Source organism: Dipodomys ordii, unplaced genomic scaffold, assembly GCF_000151885.1.
Source record: "Dipodomys ordii isolate 6190 unplaced genomic scaffold, Dord_2.0 Scaffold45, whole genome shotgun sequence".
In the NCBI taxonomy this organism is placed as follows: Eukaryota; Metazoa; Chordata; class Mammalia; order Rodentia; family Heteromyidae; genus Dipodomys; species Dipodomys ordii.
The window spans coordinates 9226569-9245009 of NW_012267261.1; the positions used below are offsets into that span (position 1 = coordinate 9226569).

At 41.6% G+C, this 18441-nt stretch overlaps 1 protein-coding gene across 1 annotated transcript in view; it reads left to right on the forward strand.

The window, feature by feature from the left end:
• Heg1 (heart development protein with EGF-like domains 1) overlaps positions 1 to 18441 on the forward strand; it is a gene marked incomplete at its 5' end in the record, with an annotated part of 94027 nt that overhangs the window by 26168 nt on the left and 49418 nt on the right. Inside the window, 6 exons of the mRNA XM_013019322.1 lie at positions 7142 to 7471; positions 9623 to 9946; positions 13817 to 14044; positions 14586 to 15911; positions 17235 to 17351; positions 17923 to 18042. Of these exons, the coding sequence (XP_012874776.1) occupies positions 7142 to 7471; positions 9623 to 9946; positions 13817 to 14044; positions 14586 to 15911; positions 17235 to 17351; positions 17923 to 18042 (2445 nt within the window). The remainder of the gene's footprint in view (positions 1 to 7141; positions 7472 to 9622; positions 9947 to 13816; positions 14045 to 14585; positions 15912 to 17234; positions 17352 to 17922; positions 18043 to 18441) is intronic.

Genomic DNA, 18441 nt, shown 5'->3' on the forward strand with positions numbered 1-18441 from the left:
TGCCAAGCAGCATCTAGAGTACAAGTACAGCTTATGTAAAAAGTTGATTTCAGTACTGAAGATTATCGCCAAATACTTTTATTTTTGGTGGGGGATGGTACTAGGTCTTGAACTCAGTACCTGGGGTGCTCTTCCTTAGCTTTTTCCGCTTAGGTGCTAGAGCCATCTCTACTTCCAGCTTGCTGCAGGTTAATTGGTGATAAGAGTCTCATGGAATTTTCTGCCCAAGCTGGCTCTGAACTGTGGTTCTCAGATATCAGCCTCCTGAGTTAGCTAGGATCACAGGTATGAGCCACAAGGGCCTAGCTCAAGTATGTTTTAACTGTATAAAGAGGAAAAGGATCATCAGCTGCTCTAGGTCATCTATTCAGTGTTTTCTGCTTCCTCCTTCCTGTTCTTCTCCCCTTTCTTCACACCTGCACACAAATATTAAGTGTTATGGAGCTAGTGTATCTTCTTACACAAAGATCATTAGCTGGGGTGCTCCAGTTACATGGTAAGCACCATCTATTTGATATTTGTTTTATTTCTTCATCATTTCAAAAACCATTTCCTTCAGTGGCCAAGAAAACATGAGTACACCTTTTCCTAGGCATCAACTGTGTTTGCAAGGCGCGGTGTAAGCCCCTGTGGCTGTGGACTGCTGTCTTCTCTGCCCTTCCAGCCCTGCTGCTCATCAGTGTCAGCTCAGGAATTGCATTTCCTGCATCCTTTCTTCAGTTCTCTGGTCCTCTGTGCTCTACACCATGACATACCTGGTTATCCGGTGCCTACACCCAGGGCTGTAATACTAATGAGGACATGGGCTGTGCTTGTGACTTCTAGACTCCCCAGCCCCCAGAACAAGGTGCAGTTAATAAGAAATAGGGCTTCCCGTGCTCAAACCCCCTTAGGGGGCGTAACTTGCCATGGTCTAAAGAAAATGCTGGGAACAGCTCCTCTTCGCTTTTCTCAGGTGTTACTCAGTTTTTGTGTCCTCCTTGTGTTCCCTTTCTAGGGCCACAGGGAATGAGGACAAAAAGGGTCAGAAATACTCTTGGGAAACTGAGGTTAGTTTGCTTCAGAAATTTGCTATTTCAAAATTCTTATCTGTCAGAGGTTTTTCAAGGTACTTTGCAAGACTAGGAGTTTGAGTTTATGTCATCAAAGCAAAAACTGAGCCCAGAGGTCCTTTCTGTGCTGTCTATTTAAAGCAGCCAGTTCCCTTTCCATATACTTCGTATACAGTTTCCTGCTGACTGGGTATGGATATAATTTATGATTCATGTTTTTAGGAGATTGCTTTTAAGATTATTCACCAACATTGGCTGGATTGGATAAAAGCTATGATCCGTTGCAGGTCCAGAGTTCTGTGGCTCAGTGATTTACAACCAACTTTACTAAATGGTGAAAAGGAAGCATTTTCTAGGAAGTTCCACTTTGATTCTGGCCAGCCTCATTTAATATTTATAATTTATAATTCAAGCCAGGACTGTGGTATATTTGAAAATCAACACATGTTTCTAATTTTACTGGACCTAATTCTCTATTCACCTGTATTTTCAACAATAAAAAGACAACTTGACCTTCATATTCTGAGATTTTATTCTTCTAAAAACCTTCTATTTCTAATTTTTGGAGAGCTTTATTATAGTGTTTGCATTTCTTGAGTCTTTTACTGATGATTTCTCTTCCTTAGTGAACTAGGTGCTGTGTTATAGTCATCTTCTTTGATTTCCCCTCCTTTGGGGCAGAGGATACATGTACCAGGTCCTGAAGCCAAAGAGCAACCTAAGTTATGCTTTGTTTTTTTATAGCTGATCTAAGAGAGGAACTGATGGCTAGCATCTGTAATCCTAGCTACTTAGGAGCTGAGATTTAAGGATTGTGTTGAAGCCAGCCCAGGCAGTCAAATCTGAGAGATTCTTATCTCTAACTAACCAGCAAAAATGCTAAAGTGAAGGTATGATTCAAGTGGTAGAGTGCCAGCCTTGAGAGAAAAAGCTAAGCAAGAATTTGAGGCCTTGAGTTCAAGCTCCAGTACTGACATGGATGGATGGATGAATGAATGGATGGATAGATGGATGGATGAATGGATGGATGGATGGATGAATGGATGGATAGATGGATGGATAGATGGATGGATGGAGCAAGGTGGTCTATTACCTACCAACCTATCAAACAGAGTTTTATTTACTTCCTACCTACCCTGAATGGAATTCTGGAGATTCTACTATCTCATCCTGGTTACATAAAATGAAAAGCTGCAGCCACTCAGCAAAAATGCTGAGGTTGAGCTGGCAGGAGCTGAGGCTGAGGCAGAGTTTGAGTTGCCTGGCCGGGCTGTCTAGCTCTGTGAAGAAAGAGAAGTTAAGAAATAGGATGGAGGCTTGTGTCTTTTGGCTACTCTATCCTATAGTTAATGTTAGTGCTGTCAGACCAGTGAGTCAGATTAGTGATGCTCCTTGCAAGGGGCAGCACAAAGTGGGGAAGGACAGGCTTCTTTAGCAGAAACATGAAAGGTTCAGACGATCTGAAGGTTTCTCTGTAGTTCTGTCATTTGGTACACCCTACCTCACCCACATACATACACTCAGCCTTTGTAGCTGGGACTTCTGTCCACTTCTACCCAGCTTTGCATAAGCATGAGTGATCACAACATCCAAGGTTGGATACCCAGGAGTTATCTGCTTCTGAAAACAAATCCTATGCCTTAGAGAATTAAAGCAAGCATAGGCCTAGACTCCAGAATCAAACTTTACCAAAGAAATTCTTCTTCTTGGCTGGGTGCCAGTGGCTCACTCATGTAAGTCTAGCTAATCAGGAGGCTGAGATTATAGTTTGAAGCCAGGAAAATCCATGAAACTCATCTCCAGTTAACCACCAGAAAACCGGAAGTGGTGCTCTGGCTCAAAGTGGTAGAGTACTAGCCTTGAACAAAAGAGCTCAGGGACAGTGCCCAGGCCCTGAGTTCAAGCCCTACAACTGACAAAAAAAATACTCTTTTTGCTGCTTTACCTCCTGTGCTACTATATACCTTTCTACACATTCCATGTTTTCTATCATGATCGTGCAACTTTTGATCATTGGGGAAAAAGTAAAGAAATAAGCAAGAAGAAAAATTCTCTTTTGAAGGCGGAAAGAGGTATGTGTATGTTGAATTGTGTGAGTGGCTACAATTGAGCACTAAATTTAGTTCAAGTTTCCTGGAAGCCAGGGCACAAAGGGAAGTTGGGTGGGGCATGAGATTGTTGTCAGATAGAGTAAGCATACAATTTAGTCCATAGGCACATGTTTAGGAGTTACATATTCAAAGTATTTTTATGTAGGAAAGTTGAGGACTATAAATGTTTTCACTTGCTGTTTTGTGGAAATGGTGTTTATGTTCTTTAAGAGGTGATATTCTATATAGAATCTCAATAGGAGCTGAGGGTTTAATAATGGATCTCAACTTATAAAAGTATTTCTGTGGGTAAATGAACTAATGTGGTCCAGGTAAATTGCTTTGTGGTGACCCTCAGTATGTAAAAAGAGAGAACATAAATGGCTCAGGAGATTTATCTTTCTCAAATATCAGCTACTTCAGCTCTACTTCTGGCAAGTTCTGGATATTAGTCAGGTCAAGGTTGAGCATTCTGAAGTGTGCTTGAAGTCTACTGTTTTGTGCTCATTGGAGTGACCCATATTAGACCAGATAAGTGCTATAAAGATCCATCTCCTGTTACAAAGACCAGGAACTTTGTGTTTGCTCCCAATGGTACTGGGATTTGAACTTGGTCTCATGCTTGCTGGGCAAGCACAATACTACTGAGCCATGCCTCTAGCTGGTTTTGACTGGTTATTTACTGGCCATCCCCCCGTGCTTGATTTGCTTATTTTTAGGCTTCCCATCCTGGCTTTATCTCCAGAGGTCTGCAGGCTTGTAGGCTTTTCTGCCTAGGTTGGCCTGACATTGGCATCCTCCCAATCTCAGCCTCCTATATGGCTCTAGATGACAGGTGGCCACTGTACTTAGCTATGGGTTTAAAAGAAGTATCACTCACTCTTCTTCCCAGGCTGGCAAACTGCAATCCTCCATTCTCAAGTTCCTACACTGTCTCTTCATTTTTGAATGGATACTTCCAGGATGGAAGCAAGAAAGGAAGGACAATTATTGAATAATCAATAATGCTAGCCTTACTGACTAGAAATGTCCCCTTAGATTTAGATAGCAGGTGTTTGTTTAGTAACATAAAACTACAGTTTAGTTTGGACCAGATACTTCCTCTCATCTACAGAAATATTCACACACATTTCATTGCTTTGCTGTGGGATTGAGATTAGGGGATAAAGTGCTTAGCACATTGTAATTGGTCAGTTAAAGGTAGTGTTTGGTTTTGTGACAGAGTCTCTCATGTAATTCAGGTTGGCCTAGCTTGGCCTATGTAGTTCAAGTTGCCCTCTAATTCATGATCCTTCTGCCTCAGGCTCCTGAGTGCTGGGATTATGTATGCTCATTGCCATGTCCAGCCATGATAGATTTTATAATGAAATGGTGTTGAGATAAAGAAACAGTGTTCTACAGAGTGCTTAGATCTGGGAAAACACTTTTTCTTTTTTGACTTGGTGACTTTTGTGATCATTATTTCTGTGGCCATTTAGTTGTTAAAACTACCAAAATGAATAGGTCTGGGCTATCCAAGCTGAATCCAATAAAGTCAACACTGTTTTCAATGAGAATATTGAATGAGTAGGAATAAAATTTATTTTTGTGTGTGTGTGCATGCATATGCATGTGTGTACACATCCTACAGGTACTGGGGCTTGAACTCAGGACCTGGATGCTGTCTCTTAGTTTTTCCTTCAAGGCTGGCACTTTATTACTTAAGATGCAGCTTCATGTTTGACTTTTTTGCTGATTAATTGGAGATAAGTCTCATAGACTTTCCTACCTGAGCTAGATTCAAATCTCTATTCTCAGATCTCAGTCTCCTGAGTGGCTAGGATTACAGGCACAAGGCATAGGTGCCTGGGTAAAACTGTTTTAAAACATTGGAGCTAATTAATTGGGGCATATATATTCTTCTTCTCTTTTTTATACTAAAGTGCTTTTTGTTTTTGCTGTTTTCAAGCTAGATGTGGTTTAGATAGGCGCTCTGATTTCTCCACACCTTTCTATTCTTTCATTGTAATTACTGTTCATCCACCCCTTTCTATTCTTTCATTGTATCAGTTTCTTTTTTGGAGTGCTTGCACCTTGATTTTGTGTTCATTAAGGCCCAACAACTAGCATGGCAGGCTATGTTCTAGCAATAGCTGGGTCTGTGGTTTGCTGTAGGAGTAAAGGGAAACCCTTTGTTTCCTGTGTTTTCTCTTTCTATACCTAAAATTTATTTGTGCTTTTGGTCACCACTGCCCTTAAGTGTGGTCTTCAAGGAACTGTTTATGATGATAACTTCCTTTTCCCCCTTTCTGGGCCATAATTAACAGCTTAAAGTCATTATATAGGTGAAGAACACCTTTTACTAATTTTAGCTTATTAAAATCTATTATCTTTTCTTTTTTCTTTTTCTGTTTTTTTTTTGGGTCCGGTAGTGGGGCCTGAACTCTGGGCCTGGGCGCTGTCCCTCAGCTCTTCAGCTCAAGGCTAGCGCTCTACCACTTGAGCCACAGCACCACCTCCGGCTTTTTTCTTTTTTGCTTATGTGGTGCTGAGGAATCGAACCCAGGGCCTCAGGCCTGCAAGGCAAGCACTCTACCACTGAGCCATCTTCCCAGCCCCCTATTATCTTTTCTTGCTCTAAGTTTCTTTCTGCTCCCCAAGCTTTCCTGCACTTTGTTTTTGTTTGGAGTAAAATTTATAATTTTTTTTTGTGGTACTCAGGATTGAACCCAGGACTTTGCATAGCCTAAGTACTGGCAGGTGCTGTACCACTGAGCTACATCATCAGCACCTTAGAACTCAATTTTAATGTACCCTTTTAGAGATCAATTCTTACCCTCTGGAATGTTCTTTGTGGAAGACAGCTATCAGTGAGCCACCTATAACATTTGGAGCAGACCATGCAGTTTAACCCATGGCATAAATTGAATTCTTAAGGCTCTTGACAATTACTCAGTTGTCACTACAGTCCATATACCAGAAAAACTGTTCTGAGCCTGGAGTCCTTCATGTTCTAGGGGGCTCACTGGAGTAGTCTGTAGGTTTGTGAACTGGTTTCTAAAGCTTAATAAAACTAAGTAATTATAATATTAAAGGCTATTTTTGGTAGAATTACATAAAATTTACGGGGGTGGGAGGGTGTTTAAGAATAAGCACCTCCTGCTAGTTAGAAGCTTCATTACTTGATGAGTGCAGTTTGGTCAATAGCCTTTCAAAGTTCAAGGTTGATGGTTGCTAGACATTGAGGAACAGGAAAGAGCCTTTGATGGTGATATTACAGCCCTAAGCCAGGAGTAGCCTGACTGTGTTCTGTAGAACACTAGCTGTGGGTAGGGGGAGACTAGTATCCTGTGGGGGCCCAACTTTTTACTGTCTTACTGGATTTAATCCATAATAGCATTTGAACAAAGAGACTACACAGCTAAAACCAAACAACACTTCTTGAAATGCCTGTTCTGAGTTACCAATAATGTGCAAATCAGTTTCATTTTCTTCTATAAAAATCATGGTAAATAGCTGGGTGGGCACTGGTGGCTCAGGCCTGGAATCCAAACTACTAAGAGGCTGAGATCTGAGGATTGAGGCCAACCAGGGCAAGAGTCCTCAGGACTCTCATCTCCAATTAACCACCAAAAAAACCTTAAGTGGAGCTGTGGCTTAAGTGGTATTTTGAGAAAAAAAGAGCTCAGGGACAGCGCCCATGCTGAGTTCAAACCTCAGCACTAACAAAAAAGAAGTCAAGGTAAATAATGTATTTGTGTTGCTTTTGTCTTGCTTTTTACAGCATTCCTTTCAGCTTGCACATAAAGCTTTTCCATGTGCTTGGTGAGGGGCCCACACAGATCTGAGTTAGAGCTAGTAAGGGGAGACAGAAGGAGTGTGCTCTGCTTGCACATGTATGTGTAAATACATGCACATGCCATCTATTAGGTCTAGTAATTAAACTTATACCAAAATGTAATAAAACACTATATTTCTACCTAGCTACATTCCCTGATATTCTGTTTTCTTCTGTTTCAGCTTCTGAGAGGATGGAGGGATTTAATGATGGCGTCACTGGTGTCCACAGCCCATCAGGCAGCCACAGGAAGAGCACGCATGCTGCTTCCACGCTCACTGATGGTGTCCCAAGGGTGCTCCGGTCTTTGGCTGTCAGCCTGGCACCCGTAAATGAGACAGAGGGCTTCCCTGATCACTTCAGAACTGCTACAACTTCTATCTCACCCACCGTGGAAGAATTGAGAACTAACAGTAAAGTAACTGAGAACCCAGGAGATGAAGAATTCCTTGAGCCATCCACAGAAAATGAATTTGGATTTACATCTTTACATGAGCAAAATGACTCCTTAAGTAAGCATTCCATTTTGATCAGTTAGGACATTTTTGAATAATTTTCTCTGGTGGCTTCTTCAAAGACCATCTGCAATCTCTGAAGTAAAAGTGTGCTCTCTGATGACAGGAACTCCTTTGTCTGGTATATCATATTACTGCATTGGTACTTTCATCCTCATGACAGCATTGAAGTTGAGTTGGGCTAGTATCACCCCTCTTATTGATCTTTTTTGGTGACAAAACTGAGGTGTAGAGCAGGGGTGAGGAACCTCTTCATTCTTGACTGTAGAAAGTTCACAAAACCATTTGCTACTTGATGGAATAGACATGTCTGCTTCTTAAAGGCTGCCTAATTGATAATTTTGTATAGACTGCAAATAATGCTAAAAACATCCAAATGACTCCTGTTAGAAAGTTTCCGTTCCCCTGGAGGAGGATTTAAGTGATGCCTGCCAACCTTGTAGATTGCTCAGCAAAGTGGAGGGTGCTCACAGTTGGTTCCACATTCCATTCATTCTACTGTATCATCTTCATAATGATACTCAGCCTTCCCCCCTTTTCTTTTTTGTTTTTGTAGGTTGTGGGGCTTGAACTCTGGGCTTGGGCTCAAGGCGAGCGCTCTACCGCTAGAGCCACAGTGCAACTTCTGGTTTTCTGGTGGTTAATTGGAGATAAGAGTCTCACGGACTTTCCTGCACAGGCTGGCTTTGAACTGCGATCCTCAGATCTCAGCCTCCTGAGTAGCTAGGATTACAGGCGTGAGCCACCAGTGCCCAGCTCTCAGCCTTTCTTTATGGCCTCAGAGCCTGGGCATGTTCCTTCAATTTCTTTTGTGCAAAGCTGGCACACTAGCACTAAGCCACATCTCCATTTCTGGCTTTTTTGATCATTTATTGTAGATAATAGTTTCATGGACTTTCCTGCCTGGGCCAGCTTCGAACCTAGATCCTTTTGAGGTTCAAAGCCAGCCTGGGCAGGAAAGTTCAATGGACTCTTATCTTCAATAAACCACCAGAAAACCAGAAGTGGCACTGTGGCTCAAGTGGTAGAGCTCTTGCTTTGAGCTGAAAAGCTGGAGACAGTGCCCAGGTTCAGAGTTCAAGCCCCATGACCGACCAAAAATAAAAGAACCTAGATCCTTAAGTCTCAGCCTCCAGAGTAGCTAGGATTACAAGCCACTGGCCCTAGGCCAATAGTTAATTTTTAACTAGTAGGAATTAGAATGGTAATTAGTATTGCAACTGTTTTAGAAAAGTACTTTGACTATCAACTGTACTTAAGCACATTGTATTAATTGGATATCATAACTCCCTTGAACTACTTCTCAGGGGAAAGAGATTGAAACATTCAAGCCTATTACTCTTATTTACATATGCTATTTAAATGTCTCCATTCACCACTTTTATTTTTTAGTATTGTTATCTTACTGATACCCCCAAAATTTTAATTATTTGGAAGATGCTAATGTGTGTCAGGTGATAGAAATAATAATAAACACTAGGTAAGATTCCTTACAAGAGGAATCTTTCCTTAGAGAGGATTCACCTTTGTAAAAAAAATAAATTTATTGTTGTTTTAGAGGTGAAAAACAGTAGGGTTACTTTACATACATCAGGTATTAAGTACATTTCCTTTCGCATAGTGTCATCTGTTCTCATTCCCTGTGATTCCCTCCCTCCCCTCTCCACCCACGAGTTGCATAGTTCATCAGTGACCAGTGCAGCCAGTGTGTTCCACAGCTGCACTTTTTCATCCTTTTTCCTCTGATTCTGTGCCCTCATCCTACCCTCCCACAGATGGGCACGAGATACCAGATACAAGGTAAAGAATACAGAGTCATAAAAAAGAAAAAACAAAAGTCCTTTGTTTCCATATCTTTGGAGTTCATTTCAGTATGTATTTTATTTTATATATATATGAAGAGGTGCTTGGGTATTGTACTTTTGTGATTCTCTTCTAAGGCTATCTTCTTTTGGTCTTACTGTATGTGGGTATCTAGAATTCTGTGCAATTTGTCATATCACACTGCATTTTAAGTCTAACTTGCATCTCAGAGAGTATATGTGCCATCTGTCTCTCTGATCTTGGCTTAGAGAGGATTCACTTCTTAGTCGCTGAGGATCTTTTTCATACCCTGTAATGGCCTTTTCCCCTTCTAATACCTTACAGCCCTTGGAGGACATCAGCTTGCCAGCAGCTCTGAAAGGCTCAGGCCTCAAACGGAGACTGTGTTAAGGTCACTCCCTGCCATTGGAGCTGGAGAAAGCACAGCACACTGGTTCTTGACCAATAGCAAGACATCTGCAAATGTGAGAGAAAGCTCTCCTTCATATCCTGAGCTTGTGAACACTTTAGTTTTGACCCAATTCTCAGACTCTGCTCAACAGACCAAAGGAGGAAACTCAGTGCTGGGTGAGAGAAGTTACTCAGAGTCTTCATTTACATCTTCCTCAGAAAGCCTGGATTCCTCAGCACCACGTGGAGAACGCTCAAGTAAGATTTCATTTCACAGAAGTGTACCCTGGGGAAGTGGGACAGAGGGAATTAACAATGTGTTATGATCTTCTTAGCACTAAATTTTATTTTATTAATGCAAACTAACACACACAATTCCTAGCCGGGTGCTGGTGGGTCACACCTGTAATCCTAGCTGCTTAGAAGACTGAGATCTGAGGATCACAATTTGAAGCCAGCTCAGGCAGGAAAGTCTGAGAGATGCTTATCTCAATTAACCACCAAAAAGCTGTAAGTGGAGCTGTGGCTCAAGTGGTAGAACACTAGCCTTGAGCAAAAAAGCTCAGGGACAGTGTCCAAGTACCAAGTTTATATATATGTATAATATGTATGTATGTATGTATGTATATCTCCTTATGGACCATTAGTTTCATTATTCCCAGGCCATTCTTCTAGACTGTTGACACAGGTCTATCTGTGTGTCCCTTTTATTTTTCTGCTACATATGAGAAGCTTTTAATCCTGCCTCACACACAACCCAGGGATTTCTGTGTCCATGTCTTCCAATTCTTTGTTCCAGATCTTTCAGGAAATTCATCAAAAAGAAATCCATCTTTCTTTTAAAACAGTTTTGAGATACAATTTGAGAGACAAATTTGATACAAATTGTGAGATAATTTTTCCATTTAAAGTGTACAGTGATTTTTTTTAGAATACTCACAAAGTTGTGCAACCATGACTATTGTCTTAATTCCTAAACATCTTTATCACTCCACGGTAGTAAAAACCCATATTCACCAGCACTTGCTTCCTGGTCTACTTTCCTTCTACCCCCTGGAAACCACTTAATTTTCTTTCTATAGATTTACTTATTCTAGACATTTCTTAAAAAATGGAATCACATGCCAGGTGCTGATAGCTCACCACCTGTAATCCTAACTATTCCGGAGGCTGAGATTTGAGGACCATGGTTTGAAGTCAGCCAGGGGCAGGAAAGTCTATGAGACTTTTATTTCTAATTAACTACCAAAAATGTCAGAAGTAGAACTGAGGCTCTATTGGTAGAGTGCTAGCCTTGAAAAAAAAAAAAAAAAGCTCAGAATCAGTGTCTAGGCCCTGAGTTCAAGCCCCAGGACCAACACTTACACAAAAGGAATCATATAATACATTGTCTTTTGTGACTTTCAAGTCTTACAAAGTTCTCAAGATTTACTCATGTTGTAGTATGTGTCTTCATTTCTTTTATAGCCTCATAATACTCAGTAGTTATATACTTTCACCAATTCATAGATGTTTTATGTTGTTCTTTCCTTTTGGCTAGTATTAATAATGTTCCCTTAAGCATTCATGTGTGAATGTTTTATATAGACATGTGTTCCCTTGGAATTTCCAGCTATATGGAGCACCATTTTTAATCTTATGAAACCTACCAAATGGTTTGCTGAAGTGGCTGCGCCATGTTATGCTCCTATTAGAAATGCACAACTGTTCCAGTGTCTCCTATCTTCACAAATACTTGTTACTGTTTATCTTTTTTTTTAATATAGCCACCTTAGTGAGTGAAGTGGTATCTTACTGATTTTGATTTGCATTTCTCAGCTGATTAATGATGTCATATGGTTTACTGCTCTTTTGTATATCTTCTTTGACCATATCTATTCAATTGGCTGTCGTGTTATTATTGAGTATAAGAGTTCTTTGTGTATTCTGAATACTAGTCTCTTATCAGGCCTATAATTCCAGGTATTTTATCCTATTCTGTGGCTTGTCTTTTTAGTTTTTGCATAGTATCACTGAAGTACCTAAGATTTAACTTGTAGTAGTTTTCAATTCTTACTCCTTTATTACTAATTTTATTTCCTCCATATGAGACTCTGTTATTCAAGAAATGGCCATTTGTTACTTCTTATGTAACATGAAAAAAGAACATAATGATAGTAACACACATGCTGGGTGCTGGTGGCTCACACTTGTAATACTAGCTACTCAGGAGGCTGAGATCTGAGGGTTGGGAATCAAAGGCAGCATGGACTGAAAAGTCCCCATGAGACTCTTATCTCCAATTAACCAATCAAAAACCAGAAGTGACACTATGGCTCAAGTGTTAGAGTGCTCACCTTGAGCACAAAGAAGTGCAGGGGCAGTGCCTAGGCCCTGAGTTCAAGCCCCACAACAACCAAAAAAAAAAAAGTAACACTTATAGGTAGAGGACTCTTATACTCTTTTATGTCTGTGCATGGGGAAAAGGTGATTTTAGTGTAGTCAGATTTGGGATTCAGTGGGTTTTTTAAAAGGAAAAAAAAAACATGTAAGAAGTAGGTCTCATTCTTGAAATGATCTCAATATGGTGAACACAATGCTTTATCTCCTTTCCTCTGAACCACACAAAGCTGACACAAACTACAGTCTGGACTTTCGGAGTTTATTCTTTTTTCTAGGTTCAGATTTGGATCCTCTGTCTCAGGTCATGACTCTTGTTAGGCCTACAACTCTGATGATGTTTACTTAAATATTCACAGAGTATGTAAGATCTTTTTGTCCAAAATCCCTTTCTCTTTCTCCAGAGAAATTATGCCCAGAGTCTCTCCTGGTGGATTCCCAATGGTCTCCAAGCTCTTCAGCCTGCGTCAGGTCACCTCTCTGGTTCCTGGCCAGCTGTTGCTCTGGGTCACTGGATGTCCTGTCCTATTCCCATGCTCCTCCTTGATTCTCAATTCAAATCTATCCTGAAATGAATTTACCTACCACTCAATTTTACATTCATTTTCCAAAACATGTCCATGAAAATACTAAGAGGGTCCCTAATTCATTATAGGAAATAAGAACTAGGAAGAGTTCCTTTTCTCAGAGCCAGACTATGAAGAATCTAAGCCAAGAACTGGACTTCACTTTGGTGAAGTCTCTGAAAAGGGTTTATTTGATAATTAAATATAATGGTCTAGGCTAATTTGGTGTCAGGAGTTTGAACCCAGGGTCCTGTGCTCTCCTTTAGCTTTTTTGCTCAAGTCAGGTGCCCTTACAACTTGAGCCATACCTCTACTTCCAACTTTTTGCTCATTAATTGCAGCCAAGAGTCTCAGACTTTTCTGCCTGGGCTGGCTTTGAACTGCAGTCTTCAGATCGCAGACTTCTGAGCAGCTAGGCTTAGAGGCATGAGCCACCTGCCCATGGCAGTCGAGGCTAATTTTTAAGATTTACTTTTAAGTTTCATAGCATTCAGCCTATAACCCCCAAAGGGGGAAAAGGATATTTATTCTTTTGTCACTTCAGTCAATAAAACAAATACATGAAAACACACATACCTTTAGCTTTAACTTCCAAACACACTCTACTTCTTGGTCATGTGCTAACACTATAAGACATGCCCCAAAGAGGTCCCCCAGTGATTTCCCCCAGGGCCTTCCTTATCCCAATATTTAAAGCCCCAGCATCCTTGTCTATCCCCCACCAATTCTTCTCCCCTTCCACCACCAATTTCTCTCCTATAAACTCTTAAAGTATCACCGAGCAGAAATCCAGTCGTGGTGCTGTTTGCTGGACTAGTAAACTGTCCCATCCATTCAGGCTACCTGAACAGGGGCTTCATGCCAAGTTCCTCTGCAGATACAGATTCTGAACCCCCCCTCCCTTTTTTGTGTGCCAGTCTGGGGCTTGAACTCAGAACCTGGGTGCTGCTCCTGAGCTTCTTTTTCACTCATGATTGCTAGTCTACCACTTGCGCCACCAGTCCACTTCCAGCTTTGTGGTGGTGAACTGGTGATGAGGCGCATGGATTTTCTTGCCTGGGTTGGCTTCGAACCCAGATCTGGAGATCTCCGCATGAGTCACGGGGGGGGGGCAGTCTTGGGGCGCTCACGGCTCAGGATGCCAGGCTCCGTGTTAACCCACCACCAACCTCTCGTTTTGCAGCTCAGGGCCACGGTCCTCAGGTAGGAGAAAGAACTTCCGGGTGGCGCCCCCGCGGCGGCGCGCACACCTCAGCGACGCTCACCGGAAGTGGAGAGCAGCGCACGCTGCGGTCTCTCAGCTTCACCGATGCCTCTGCGGACGCGGGAGCGCGCGCAGCGCAGCGCGGGAACGTGACGGACCACTCGGGCCTGCTGTCTCTGCCGCCCGCCGCTGTGCCTGCTCTCGGAGGTGGGTGCCTGGCGACCCAGGAAGAACCCTAAAGCTCCTTAGCCGGGAGAACTTTCTGGAGGTTCCTCCTCAGGAAGAGACCACGGGCTTAACCCTCCCCCACCCCCACCTGAGCCATCTGCTCGGGTCCCCAGGCTTAAAATAAGACCAGTCTGGAAAAGGAGTCTGTCCTGGTAAAACTGGGAGGGTTTTCCTTTTGCCACTTGAGGACAAACAGTTATTTAGGGACTTAAGAGCCTTTTCGAGGGCGTAGCTTGCTTTTATTGGGAAAGGAATATGGACCTTTTTCTTAATTTTAGGACCCTGCTCCCCTCCTCTCTTTTATCACTGCTTGCACTAAGGATCTACTCAGAGCAGACACTGATTGTGCTTAGCCTTCCCAAATTGTCTTTACCCAGAATGCTCACGTTTGGAAATCACCCCTTCCCAGACCAAACATTACTCCTGTTGGTTGGGTACATGGCTGCAAGTCTTGTTTTATAACACATGTGCCAAAGATTTCTTGGTTGCTTGGCCTGACTTTGTTTCTTTTCCATTGTAGTCACTGGACTCAGCTATGGTGGTATAAGTGACACAGATACTGAACAAAGGACTTCCAGTGACCACACAGACCACACTTACGTTTCATCTACTTTCACCAAAGGAGAACGTGCATTACTCTCCATTACAGATAATGGTTCATCCTCAGACATTAGTGAGAGCTCAACTTCTTATATTAAGATCTCAGACTCTCCCTACTTAGACTACACTTCTTCTGCTCAGATGCAGACTGAGAGAAATAACATCTCATCCTATGATGGAGAATATGCTCAGTCCTCCACTGAATCACTGGTTCTGGGTACATCCAACCTTCCACACTACACATCCACCATTAATATGCCAAATACCTTGGTTCTTCTGGATGCCAGGACTGAATCTATTGGTGACTCATCGTCTTCAGGGTCCCCTTTGCCTCTGCCCTCAGTGTCACAATCGCACCAGTTGGACTCATCAACCTTACCATCAACCAGGGCCTTTACAGATCAACTGAAGTCTACCTCGGAGCCCTCTACACCGTTGGCTTCCTCAATACCACCTTTACCAATGGAATCTACCCAAATCCCACTTTCTGTCTCACAAACAGCCTTATCACGTTCATCTTCAATTCCAGTTCTACCTGGAACAAGGGAGACACCTGTGACTTTAGTTCAGACATCAACAGTAGCATCATCCTTAGCAATTTCTCATAGTGGTCAAACAGCAGACCCGAAGAACCAGAGCACCCAAGAGAAAATCATCACAGAAGGAAAGTCACCAAGCCTGATGTCTGTGCCTACAGAGTCTACCAAAGTTGTAACAGTGAGCTCTCCTTCAGGAGTTCCTTTGCCCCCAGCCTTAACAGAATTCTCCACCAACCCAACCCTTCCAGCCATGAGCACCAGTTTAGTCCAGATGTCTTCAGCATTGACAGCCACCACTCTTCAGTCTGGTCACCCTTCTGTGACTAGTCCCAGCACCCTATCAAACAAAGAAACTCTGGTCCCTGACCCTGTAACTGTACATACTACATCTGGAAGACAGCTCTTGCCAACCCATCCTGAAACTCGAGTGCCACAAATCTTAACAGAAGGTGCCGTCACAACAGAAAGAACCCAAGCACATATAGATGATACCACAAGATTGATCCCTGTGACCAGTGTACCTACATCAGCAAAAGAATCAACCACAAAGCTTGACATGGAGGCATACAGCCCACCCTTACATTTCCTCAGAACATCTCCTCAAACCACAGATGTTTCTACAGCTAAAGAGTTGACTGCTAAATCTACAACCTTTACTGCTCAGAGCACCACACAGTCACTAATAGCATTGCCACTTCCAACCTCAGGTAAAGTGCATCTTATAAATACATGTTGATTGCTAAACCCTGCCAAACACTGAGAATTCCATGGGGCTTGGGATTCAAATGAATATGGAGCATTGGCTTGTATTTGAATAGCTTCTGGGGGGTTTTTGTTTGGTTTTGTGGTTGTTAATTTTTTTGTGCTAGTGTTCATGAGGTATATTATTTACTTACATAGGTGATATGCTTTTATAGATGATTTGGGGTAATATTTAAAGTAGAACATTACCATAGTTAGGTTAGCCCATTTTCAGGATTATTCTTTTGGCATGAGGACTTGGCTTTGTCTTCCTTTTCTTTCTCCCGTTGCTTTCTTTATTGCAGATGATGGCTTTATGAAGAGGTATTACATAACTAGAATGTGACACTACCAACTACAATAGGATAAAACAGAGTTCTGGACATTGCTCTTGGGACTGCCAGTCCAAGATGACATTGAAGTCTTTGTGTCATAATGGTTTGTGAACTTATGTAGGACACATTTTTACATTATATAAAGAGAAGAGGACATTGTAGTGCTCAGCTCTGGTCCTTTTCTAAATGATAGATGAAAGCTTAGTTACATTTGGAGGTTTTGGGGTAAAAGTTACGATGTTTTTTTGTGTTTTTTTTTTTTTTGTTGTTGTTGGAGTTGAACTCCATTGGAGTTCATAGGAGTTGAACTCAGGGCATGGGAGCTGTCCCTGAGCTCTTTTGGTTAAGTGCTATACACTTTGAGCCGCAGCACCACTTCTGGTTTTCTGGTGGTTAATTGGAGAAAAGAATCTCATGGACTTTTCTGCCTGGGCTGGCTTTGAACTATGAACCTCAGATCTCACCCTTCTGAGTAGCTAGGATTACAAGCATAAGCCACCAATGTCCAGCTACTATGATTTCAATATAGAAAGTCCAGGAGAAAGGCAAAATATCATAGATACACATATACACAGTACAGTAAATCTTGCCACATGTGTAATTGAAATGGTCATTGATTCAAATAGAACTTTCTGAGTAGCACAAGGGCAATATAATCATCAATTCTGAACTGGATACCCTGTATACTGCATTTGCTTGAACCAGTTCTCATATTCAAGGATCCAACTGTCTAACACTTATATATAGTCACAAACTAAAACCAAACCAATACCTAGTCTTATTGTCATGTCTTCTGAACCTCTTGGGACCCAGTTTTATTTTAGTAGTGTACATTTTCAGGGCAAGTAAACAGAAGTAAGCAAGACTCAAATATTAGCTCAGAGAAATAAATATTTACCTAGAGCTGTTTTTACATTGTGTGATTAACTCTTGTTATTCCTGGTGTGTTTTTAGTTAACAGCTGTGCCAAAAATCCTTGCCTTCACAATGGTGAATGCATTGAAGATCTCACTGATCATGGTTACCGATGTGTGTGCCCACCTTCCTGGCAAGGGGACAACTGTAGTGTGGGTAAGAGAAAAAGAAATGGTACATTGTCTCATTGGATTATTCATTCAGTAAGCTTCTTATCTCTTCCAGTATGTGGAAGAATATACCTTTAAATTAATGCTCTGCTTACTTTAGAGCTACTGCCATGCCCTTACTGAGGCACCAACAGACTTCCTGGTCTGGATCCATTCTTCAGGTTCCTTCTCCCTCTACTTGTCTACACTGGAGGACCTATAGCTCCCTAAGGATACAGGCACATTTGTGCTGTTGGCATTTACTGTGCTGGTGCCTAGCCTGGAATTACCCCCACTTAAAAGTCCTTCTAGTCTTAGTCTGGATGTTATTTGAAACTGCCCATAAGTGCCCAAAGTCTACTACTTTCTCTGTATATCCAAATAATGCCTTGTATTTATAGTTAGTTGTGTATGTGGTTGCCTCTGACTCAGTGTAGTCAATCCCTTGAGGACAGGGGTGATCTCTTACTCATCTTTGGGACTGCACTGCACCTAGTGTCATTAGGTCGTTGGTAAGTACTTACTATACTGGATGTCTGCCACAGACTCAATATGGTCTTGATTTTTCTTCTCTGTAGATGTAGATGAATGCCTCTCAAACCCCTGCCCACCCCTGGCCACGTGCAACAATACTCAGGGATCTTTTGTCTGCAGATGCCCAGTTGGGTACCAGCTGGAAAAAGGAGTATGTAATTTAGGTAAGACAGTCTACCTTAGAAGTTGTTCTGTATCACAATGCATTTAATAAAATTACATGTATTATTTACTTCCTAATCATAAATACTTGTCCAAGAGGTAAAGCTAAGAAATAGAAGAAGAAGACATTTCTTACTATCTCCTATTATTGGAGCTATACAGCTTTGTATTTTTAATGTGCATTATGTTTTTAATTTGAGTGATATATTTTTGTAAACTTTATATCTTAAATGTCCTCCTATATTATAAAAATATATAGATTTTTTTATTTTTTTTAATTTTTTTAATTTAATTTTTTTTGTAAACATACTGTACAGAGGGGTTACAATTACATGGGCAGGATAATGCATACATTTCTTATCAAGCATTGCAGCCTCCTCCTTTGTTTACCCTTCACATCC